Source organism: Microtus ochrogaster, chromosome 4, assembly GCF_000317375.1.
Source record: "Microtus ochrogaster isolate Prairie Vole_2 chromosome 4, MicOch1.0, whole genome shotgun sequence".
In the NCBI taxonomy this organism is placed as follows: Eukaryota; Metazoa; Chordata; class Mammalia; order Rodentia; family Cricetidae; genus Microtus; species Microtus ochrogaster.
In genome coordinates, this window is record NC_022011.1 from 16,623,162 (window position 1) to 16,634,447 (window position 11,286).

At 45.6% G+C, this 11,286-nt stretch overlaps 1 protein-coding gene across 1 annotated transcript in view; it reads left to right on the forward strand.

Annotated features, from left to right (window-relative positions):
- The first annotated feature begins 1,430 nt into the window (after positions 1-1,430).
- The window catches only part of Mlkl (mixed lineage kinase domain like pseudokinase), a 22,907-nt gene continuing 13,051 nt past the window's right edge, over positions 1,431-11,286 (forward strand). Inside the window, exons 1-4 of the mRNA XM_005345849.2 lie at positions 1,431-1,553; positions 4,184-4,604; positions 8,259-8,332; positions 9,653-9,836. Coding sequence (XP_005345906.1) covers positions 4,186-4,604; positions 8,259-8,332; positions 9,653-9,836 — 677 coding nt within the window. The 5' untranslated portion in view covers positions 1,431-1,553; positions 4,184-4,185. The remainder of the gene's footprint in view (positions 1,554-4,183; positions 4,605-8,258; positions 8,333-9,652; positions 9,837-11,286) is intronic.

An 11,286-nucleotide genomic window follows, 5' to 3' on the forward strand; every position in this document is an offset into this window, starting at 1 on the left:
TCCTGCCTCTGCCTCCAGAGTGCTAGGATTAAACGTGTGTGGCACCACCACTAGGCTCTGAATGCATTTTTTGCATTGTGATATGGCTATAAACCTTTGGGGCCCAGAGCGTGGAATGTGGTGGCTTCAAAGAAATTGGCCCCCAAAGGGAGTGTCCCTATGAAGAGGTGTGGGCTTGTTGGAGGAACTGTGTCACTGTGAGGGTCTCTTTTGCTCAGGGTTCCTCCGTGTGGCTGCCAGTCAACTTCCTATTGCCCTCAAGACTTAGGCCCCTCAGCTGCTCCAGCATCACATCTGCCTGCAGGCTGCCGTGCTCCCCGGCATGATGATAACGGACTTAACCTCTGAAGCTGCAAGCGAGGCCCCCATGAAATGTTTTTCTTATAAGAGTTACCGTAGCTACAGTGTCTCTTCACAGCAATAAAAACCCTAACTAAGACACCACACGATCCATTTCTAGTCTTTCCCAGCTATCTAGCCTTAGTAGTGAATGGCATTTCTTATACCAGCTAACTGAGGATATAACTGACTTTAATAAAACTCAACTCAAACCATAGCCAAGTTTTGAGATCACCTTAGAGAAAAAAGGAAGTGACTTCCCCCTGCTTGGGAAGCCTCCCGTTCCCTTACCCAACTGCCACCACTCCCCATCTCCTGCCCCAGGATTGTCCAGCACAAAGCACATGTAGGAACCTCCTCCATATTTCTAAGGTTTATTCCCATTTTTATTTATTTGCTGCGTTTGGTGTGTGCATGCCCGCGCTAGCATTTGTGTGCCAGGGTCTGCGCACATGCGGAGGTCAAAGGACAACTTGGAGCAGTCAGTTCTTTCCACCCTGTCATCAGGCTCACTGAGCCATCCATCCCATCAGCCTCACTTTTTAAATTCTATTTTGCTGGACTTCCAGGCCATCCCATACATTGGTTATCAGGGCTCCCTGTAATCTTAATTTTCCAAACCCTAAATTTGAGGCCCCAAGCAGAGGACCTGGGAGTACTCAGAGAGTTGCCTTTTAACGGATTAGGAGAAAGGACCCGAGTCAGGTAGGAGCTTCAACTGGGAGCTGTCCAGAAAGCAGGTGTAGGAAGCTGGCAGAACACCAGCAAAAGTCACAGAGGATCCTGGGGGAGGAGTATCAATCCCGCACCGGTTTCCGGAGGAGGACTCTGGACAGAAACAGCTGTCTAACAGGTTGGTTGGGAGGACTCCGCTGTGGCATGATTGCGTCGCCCCAGCTTTGACTTTCGGCGGGAACAGCGGTTTGTGCGAGTCCCTCGGAGGCACCGGGAGTGCTCAGGCTGCACCGCACCAAGGGAAGGGGCTCTGGAGACCCGAGAACTGCTCGGGACTAGGGTGCATTCTCTGCTGGGCAGAAGACCGTGGTCCGGGAGCAGCGGGAGACTGATCCTACTGCAATTGCGCGTAGGACAGAGGGGACAATCGACCCCACGATCGCAAGGGTGAGCCCTCAGGGTCGAGAGAGCTAGAAGCCGCTGCTGGAGGAAGCGGGGAAAACCGCAGAATCACAGATTGGACTTCCTGGAATTCAGGGGTGAGTTGGTTTCGATTCCCTGACTTTGTTGGAGGGGCTGTCTGTCTGCAAAGATCTTTGCTCGCCTTCTGTCAAAGCAGGACGGAGCTCGAGGAACGGGGTTTGAGAAGAGGAAAAAGGTAGGGACCGTGCCCAGAGGTGCTGAGTAGGTGGGTACTCGATAGGACAATCTATTTCCAGAACAGACGATTCAGGTTTTTTGTTTTGTTTTGTTTTTCCTTTTTTTTTTGTTTTGTTTTTGTTTGTTTTTAGAGACAGGGTTTCCCTGTATAGTCCTGACCATCCTGGAACTTACTTTGTAGACCAGGTTGGCATTGAACTCACAGGAATCTGCCTGCCTCAGCCTCTGAGATTAAAGGCAGGCACTACCACCACCCTCACCCCCCACCCCAAACTGGATTCCAGTCTTTAACTATGAATGCCACTTCCTTTTCTAGGGCCCATTTCATGCAAGGATAAAGTAATCTGATGTAATGTTTGTAAAGGGATGTCTGTTTTTTAGACTGTTAATTTATTTATTAAGACAAGGTCTCACCGTGTAGCTATGGCTGCCCTGGAACTCACTGTGTGGTCCAGGCTGGCCTTGAATTCATAGAGACATCTCTCTGTGCCCTCCAAGTATTGAATTTAAAGTTGTGTGCCCCCAAGCCCAGATATGTCTAATACTTTTTTAGTGGGGGATGGTTGGGCTTAGAGTAAATTGTTATTACTACTTCCGGATTTTTTTCCTTTGCTCTCATACATCCAAGGAAAAGTAGTGAAGGCAATGTGTTCTGCATCTGGGAATGGCTGGGCCCTGAGATCTACTGATTTTCTTTAAGAGTGCCCTGACAGTCTGTAGCGATGGCTCAGATGTAAAGAGTACCCTGATGTTAACACCCGTGCCTCCTGCCCAGTTCAGTGGAATCCAGTGAGCAAGGAAAACAAAAACCCGTGGATTGCCACGTACTTAGTTTCAGTTTGACAATTTGGGTTCACTTTTTTTTTTTTTTTTTTTTATTTTCGAGACAGGGTTTCTCCATAGCTTTTGGTTCCAGTCCTGAAACTAGCTCTTGTAGACCAGGCTGGCATCGAACTCACAGAGATCCGCCTGCCTCTGCCTCCGGAGTGCTGGGATTAAAGGCATGTGCCACCACCCCCACCCTGGGTTCACTTTTTGACTCATGTTTTAAAGGCCACACCTGGACTTTTACACTAGTGTTGAGGAGCCAAGCTCAGACCTTCAAGTTTGTTCAGCAAACACTTTATGGACTGAAAGGAAACACTCTTCGACTTCCTTGCAAAATTTAAAATCAGGAGGTCTGATGTGAAAATCCAGATTCCTGTCTGTCAGGTGAAATTGAGAGACCCTTTGTCCTTGCAGAACAGCGGGTGTCCACCTGCTGAGTAACCTCTGCGTGTGTTTAGATGGAGCTGGAGTGGTTTCCTCGACCATGAACCCAAGGGCCAGTTTGGGCCTTTTTTCTACAGGATTTGAAGAGAGGATGTGAATGGCTGGACTTTTCCGTGTGTCTGAAACAAAGAGGTACCAGGATAATGAAGCTGAGGGTGGAGAGGTCTAGGCCATTCTGAGATACAGAGCAAGAGTCTGTCTCAAAACAAAACAAAAATGGAGAAGTGAAAGATAAACCAAAAGGCCACGTCACAGAAACTAAAAGGAAGCCTTTCAGGTTAATTTTTTTTAGATTTATCGTATTATTTCTTGTGTGTGAATGTTTTGCCTGTATGTGTGTGTATGCACACATGTGCACCATGGGCATGCCTGGTGCCTGCAGAGGTCAGAAGAGGGCATTGAATTTCCTCTGAAAGAACAGCATGTGCTCTTACCCACTGAGGCACCTCTCTGGCCCCAAGAGCTTCTCTTCTCTTCTGCACACTCAGAGCCTTAGCCAAGGCTGGCCAAACACTCTACCATGGAGCTATAATCTCAGCTTTGGGTTTTTTTGGAGACAGAAGGTAGCTGGGGCTGGCTATGAACTCGTGGTCCTTCTGCTTCAGCCTCCTGGGTGCTGGGATTTCAGCAGCAGCACATCTGCCTAGAAGTATACTCCTTTGTAGCACTGTTTCTAAGGCAACTCATGCCACTGGTTTGGGCTGCCTGCTTGGCCCCTGAAGGTATTTCTCATACTTCCAAAGAACATCTGTGTTAGGATAGGCTAGATAATATGACCAAAATACCCAAAAATATAATGGCTCCCATACAGCTGAAACTGCATCTTAAAACACACAGTTCATAGCAGAAATTCTGGCAACAATGGCAGCTTTCCTCCAAAAGCAACTATTCAGGAACCCAAGATCTTTTCCTTAGGGTACCAGTATCCCTGAAACCCTACCCTTGCAAACCTGTCTCATCCTAAAGTAGCACAGATCCCATCCACTCATGACCCATAGTTAGGCCTCTCAGAGTGGCAAGAGGTTGAGGATATAGTGCTAGCTGACCAATACTTCCCAGTTCAAGCTCTATTACAAGGACAGAATAGATTTCACAGACAGCAAGCCCTCTCTGCCTTACGTGGTGGAGGCATCCCCTTTCTGGCACTGAGATCATAGATACCCTTGACCCTCAATTAGCTGAGTAATAAATACACCCAGGATTGTGGGATTTCAACCAATCTGTGGGTCTCTTCCAGGTATGGATAAATTGGGACAGATCATCTCCTTAGGCCAGCTCATCTATAAAAAATGTGAAGAAATGAAACACTGCCAGAATCAGTGCCGGCGTCTAAAGGAGCGTGTGTGTGGCTTGCTAGAGCCTCTCCAGAGCCTCCAGGCCCAAGGAACAAACAATCTGCCAAAGAACATAACTATAACCCTGGACAAGTTTGAGACTGTCCTGCAGGAGGCTAGGCAGCAGATAGAAAAGTTCAGCAAGAAGTCCAGTATTTGGAAGTTTGTAACTGCGGGCAATGACAAGATACTCTTCCTTGAAGTAAATGAGAAGCTGAGAGATGTCTGGGAGCAGATGATGCTGTGTCTTCAGGTTGATCAACAGAGCTCTGCTTCAAAAGCATCCTGGCTGCAGGAAGATCAACAGGATGCGAGAGAGGATGAGTGAGTATTCCAAAGACCGGGAAAGAATAAATGGGGTTTGGGTGATGAAGTGGAGGAACAGATGGAACCAGGGAGCATCTTAGCCTCACTTTGATTTGTCAAAGAGGAACAATGGAGGAGTTTGAACAGTTGCATATACTTGTGACTGAGAAATTCTGCTGTATGACAGAGGCTAGTGAAATCTGGGGAAGTCTTTGTGGAGGAGGGGACACATTGTTACATGCTTATGAGTCCCCTTTGCTTCTCTCTTCACTCTTTGATGTATTATATGGAATTCTAATTCATATCTTACCATCTTGGCTTCTATGGGACTCTTTTTCTTGAAGTGAAAATTGTCCAGTAAAAAGAATTAAATCAACAAACTAAGGAAACGTGGATTGGGTACAGCATGCACGATACTGTTCTAAACCTTAGGGATAAACTCACGGAGTGTAAAGTCTGCTGATAGGAAGCTAATTTTCTCGGAAGCCCTTGAAAGTCACAAGGTAGAGTAATGATACACAAGAATTCAGAAAGAACGGACAAGACAGACATTTCCGTGTACACCTTGACTAATCCATACAGAGACGAGATTGCTCTTGTGGCAGAATGTCAGGAAGGAGACCTAGCTGAGCTATAATCTTTCAAGCCTCTACTTGCGGCACAGCCATTAAAAATAGCCATCCATCTGATAAAGCTCAATGTGAAGAGACAAAGGCATACGGTTCGTCCTCTATGTTGCTATGACTGTGTACAGCTACTACCTGGAAGTCAATAACTCAACCTACCTGAGAGTCAGAACGGAAGCAGGAACTGAGTTAGGAGACCACGTTAGAGGGTAGATGAGTTAACAATAGCTAGAGCTATAATGGCTCCCCTTGAACGTCATGGAAAGCCAGGCTCTAAAGAAGTGAGGCACGGACTAGCCTGCATGTAGAGGGTGAGAGTTGAGCTTAGGCCACCAGGAGAGGAAAGATAAGGGAAACGAGGAAACAAATATGACCTTCTTGGACTTATGATGACCCAGTGATATGAGTCACAAACATGGTTAGCTAAGCGTTAAAAGAGGTTTGTAGGAAAGGAAAGGAAACTGATACAAGATTAACTTTTTTATCAGGCAAATTACAGGCTGATGGCCACAGACAGCTGTTGATGTGTGCTGTGAATATGTTTTATTACCATTGGTGATTAAAGAAACTGTTTCAGCCAATGGCTTACTAGAGTAAAGCCAGACTGGAAGTTCAAACAGAGATATAGAGAGAAGGTAGGCCACACCCTCGTGGTGATTCACAAATGAATAGAAATGGGTTAATTTAAGATGTAAGGGTTAGCTAGGAATATGCATAAGCTATTGGCCAAACAGTGTTGCAATTAATATAGTTTCTGTGTGATTATTTTGGGTCTGGGTGGCCGGGAATGAACAAGCAGCCTCTGCCTACAAGCCATAATACGGCCTTTTATGAGATCACTAGGAGAGTTCCCACAATAGTATCACGAGACATAGCCTGGCCTAACTGTGTGCCAAGGGGCATGGAGGCATGAACTAGGCAGGACTATAAATGTATCCTAGAGCTACAAGGGTGGAGGGGGCTTATCAGGTCTGTCTGAGAGAAAAGATACTGGGGGGGGGGTGTGGAATGGCCTGAATTCTTTGATAGAGAAAGCACAGGTCTATAACCCAATACTGAGAGTTGGGCAGAGAGAAAGGGAGCAAAGAGGTGAGCTGTGTAGTGTCAGCTTGACACAACCTCCAGTCATCTGGGAAGAGAGACCTTCAACTGAGAAAATGCTCCATCATGTAGGCAAGTCTGTGAGGAATTTTTTTTCCACTAATGATTGATGCGGGAGCACCTAACGCACTGTGGGCAGTGCCACCCCTGGGTTGGTGGTGCTGGCCATACAAGAAAGCAAGTGGAGCAAGTCATGGAAAGCACGCCAGTCAGTAAGCTGTGCTCCTCCATGGTCTTCGCTGCAGTTCCTGCCTCTGGGTTCCTGCCTTGAGCTCCTTGCCCTGGCTTCTCTAGATGAGAGACTGTAATAGGTAAGCTAAAGAAGTGGAAGTTACTTCTGATCACGGCATTCATCACAGTAACAGTGCCAAGACCAGAACAGAAGCACACGTGGACACACCCTTTAGACGCTCGAGCTCAGAGGAGTAACCGTCCTATTGCTCTGATATGGGGGTGATGATCCATGCCCAGTCAAGTTGGCAGACAACATCGAAGTGGGACAAGTGAGGGGAGTCTTAAGCAAATGAGTTCTTTTGTGTAATAAGAGAAACCAAGACATCTGTAATCCATTCAAATGCCCACCATCAAAGAGAGAGAGAATCAGGGATTGGAGAGGGCGGGCATATGGTAGTATAGAGAGGTTGGTTCAGCTAGAGGTCAGGACTGACTTCCAACCTTTCTAATCATGAGAAAATGCTGATCCATCCCTTCATGGTGGCAGGAATCATGTGGAAGCCATTAACCTGGAAGACAGGACTGACTTCCTGCTCGCCCTTTATGTTTCGGTATGGGTGATGCATTCACAGGGCACCACATACAAAAGATTTTTTTAAAACATTTATTTATTTATTATGTATACAATATTCTGTTTGTGTGCATGTCTGCAGGCCAGAAGGGGGCACCAAATCTCATTACAGATGGTTGTGAGCCACCATGTGGTTGCGGGAATTGAACTCAGGACCTTTGGAAGAGCAGGCAATGCTCTCAACCACTGAGCCATCTCTCCAGCCCCCAAAAGATTTTTAAAAGGCCCAGAATAGCTGGGTATAGAAGTGTATGCCTTTAATCTTAGCATTTGGGAGGCAGAGGCAGGAGGAAATCCCTGGGAGTTCAAGACCATCCTGGTCTACATGATGAGTTTCAGGTCAGCCAGAGCTACATAGTGAGATCCTCTGGGGGTGGGGGCAGGCGCGGGCAGAGAGGCCCAGCATAAGGAGTTAATCTTCCCCTCATCCTTGACCTCAGGGGACCTCTTTTACATCTCAGATACAGTCTGTATTATCTTTTTCCTGCTCTCTGGAGATTTACATGTATGTATTCTGATTCTTTTTTTTTTTTTTTTTTTTTTTTGGTTTTTCGAGACAGGGTTTCTCTGTGGCTTTGGAGCCTGTCCTGGAACTCGCTCTGTAGACCAGGCTGGTCTCGAACTCACAGAGATCCGCCTGCCTCTGCCTCCCGAGTGCTGGGATTAAAGGCGTGCGCCACCATTGCCCGGCTGTATTCTGATTCTTCTTCTCAATAGATAACCTTTAGTATTCTTCCAAATAAATTTCCATAGGTTTCTCTAGTATTCCTTGGTATATATGGACCAGATATATTGAACATGTAAATTATAGCCAATTGTTCACTGTTATAATTTCATAAATGAGCATCTTTGTGTGTGTTTCAGAATAACTTTAGGATATAGTCCCAGTAATGGAATTACATGGGTAATCACTGAGTTAAAGGCAATGATCAAAGAGATCCACACAGGCAGACTTCAGGGCATTTCCTATGCATTTGAAAATAGAAAGATGAGTATTAATGGTAGTATTTCCTGCCATATGATTATTTAGAGTTAAAATCTGACACCTTGGTGATTTTAATTAGCATTTTTGTTTTGATGCACATATACTTTTTGTGTAGGGCTTGTATTGTTAAGCACGTGCTGCCCTTCTTCCTGCAGAACAGAAAATCTGCGAGCTCTCTTGATGAAGGTGAGCATTGACGTGGAAGAAATCAAGGAAACTCTGAAACAGTGTAAGTTGTCACATGCTCTGTTGCAGTGGATGCTCCCGAATTAGAAGTTATCTGTTTGCTAGGAACTCTAGCCTACTCTGCTCCTGCCCTGCTCCGTTTTCTCTGCTCACAGGTTTGGGGATATGGAGAGGGATTTTTTTTTTAGCTTACTACTATCGGGTCACCTTCCATCACTAAGGGAAGTCAAGGCAGGAACTCAAAACAGGAATCTGGAGGCAGAAACTGAAGCAATGGAGAAACTGGAGTAATGGAGGAGTGCTGCCTACTGGTTTGCTCCTCATAGCTTGTTCAGCCTGCTTTCCTATAACACCTAAGACCACCAGTCCAGGAGTGGCACTACCCACAGTGAACTGGACCTTCCCACATCAATTGTCAATCAAGAAATTAAGCCAATCTGGTATGGGCATTTCCTCAACTGAGGTTCCTTCTTTCAAAATGACTAGCTTGTGTCAAGTTGCCATAAACCTAGCTGGCCTTCAGATGAAAGAACAATTTGTCCAAGTCTATCTTGATGAACCAAAGTATTACCATTACTTGCAGGAGCATGGGTGAGAAGCTGCTTATGAGAGAATGATGATCTTGGGCACTTGAATGACCTAACCCCCTCCCCCCCACACACACACAAGTTACATGAGCAAGAACTTAGGAAGGCTGGATCGCTGGTCTCCTACAAGGGTCTCCTCTCACCCAGCAATGGTTTACTATGCAGAGACTGCTGTGAGCCCTGTACGTTTCTAGAACTTCCTCAGTCTTGTAAGTTTCCTATGAACTCCACGAACTTCTGAGGAAGGAAATGCATCAATCTAGGAGGGAACAGTCACACAACTGACAGCAGTATAGTTGCTGAGCTTGAACTGTCTCTCTATTTGATCTGAAAAGACTGGACATAATGCCAGGTCCCTAGTGTTAAGCTGTGTGGCACCAGGAGTAAGGAGAACTCCAAGGTAAAAGAGGCTGGCGTTAAAACCAGAAAGACAGGCAAGATTGAAAAAGGAGGCTAGAGACATAGTTCAATAATAGAACACTCACCAAGCACACACAAGTTCCTTGGTTCAATCACAGGCATCATAAGAAAGAGAAAAAAATAGGTTGGAAGAGGAGGTCAACGAAGTACACAAAACAATACTACTAACCTCACGTGTCTCTACATGTACCGCAGACACAGAGGACCTTCTACCCGGAGTTGAGTCCACTGGAAGCTCTAGCCAGGATCAGTTTTGGTTCATGGTGTGGAGCACCACCACCCCCGTCACATCACAAAGAGGCCACTTCCCTGACTACACCTTTAGCACACTAACTTTTTGTCTCCTTCTGTCTCAGGCTCACTACAACCCACACAGAAGATCCCACAGGAAAAAATCAAGGAGATTGAGAAGGAACATCTTACCAGCTCTCCATGGACTTTACTGAAGAAAAATGACCTCAGCACATTTTACAGAGGAGAGTATCACAGATCTCCAGTTACCATCAAAGTATTCAACAATCCCCAAGCCAGAAGTGTCAGGTTGGTAAGCTGTAGTTTATGACTCTCACACATTTATTCTCTGTAAGTCCCCAAGGAGAAAGCTATATTTTCCCCATTATTAAATGGGGGAATCAGGCTCTAAAGGGTTAGATGACTTAATCTGTATTATTAAGAAACAGAGGCTATTGGACTGGACAATTGGTTCAATGTAGGGTTTGTTGCTCTTACAGGGGACTCAGGTTCAGTTCTCAGCACCAACATCACAGCTCACAAACATCTGTAACTCCAATTCCAGGGGTCTGACACCCTCTTCTAGCCCACAGGTGCCAGGCACACAAATGATACAGACATACATGCAGGCAAAACACTTGTGCACACAAAAGGAAAAGAAACAGACTAGCATTGAGTAACTTTCTACCTCAGCTCTAGAACTTTCCCCCTTGTGCTCATGGATTTATGTATCATCCAGAATTTATAGTCTTTTCTGGACATAGTGGTGTCACCCCTTAAAATCACAGCACACACGAGGCAGACACAGGCAATCCCAGTTCAAGGCCAGCCTGGTCTATATATAGCGAGTTCCAGACTAGCCAGACATAGAGACCTTATCTCAAAACAACAACAACAAAATTTATTACCTCATAATCCTGCTTCTCCATTCTTCATCCCCCCCCCCCTTTTTGGTGTGGTGCTGGGAATTCTACAGACAATGATTACAGTGTTTTATTCTTGTTTTCCTGTAAAATATACTCTTTCGTTATTCTGTTATACAGTATTGATTTCTCACAGGTGACAAAGTGGCATGTCTGTTGGCCACTTGCCTCACTTTCTTGACTCAGCATCATGGAACATGAAGTCCTTTCATTTGAAGTGAATCCATTTGATATCTCAGACCACATTTTGCCTATTTCCCATGATGTAAACCATCTGCTTCCAACTGAAAATAATGCCACCATACATAGCCCTTAATGAATGTATGGCAATTTTGAGGCACTGGGAATTGAACCCTGAACTTCACACATGGAGGCAAACACTGCCACTGAACTACACCCCAATACTTGTATAAGAATTTCTTGGGGCTGTAACTCCAGGATAGGAACTGTTGGATCATAGGCTCCACAATACCTAAGTTGGCTAAGTACTCCCAGGAAGCTTAAAGGGGGTGGATATGGCTACACTCCACCTGTGGTGCCTGAGAATGCCTATGTTTCATGTACTGACTGATCCCTGGTGTTTCTAAATTTGATTTATCCTTATAAAGTGAGATCAGATATGAAAGCATTCCTCTATTTACTAATACATTTGATCACTTATTTATATGTGCTTAACCATTGCAGTTTTTAAAACTTTATTTGCGCCCGGTGGTGGTGGCGCATGCCTTTAGTCCCAGCACTCGGGAGGCAGAGACAGGCGGATCTCTGTGAGTTCAAGGCCAGCCTGGTCTACAAGAGCTAGTTCCAGGACAGGAACCAAAAACTACGGAGAAATC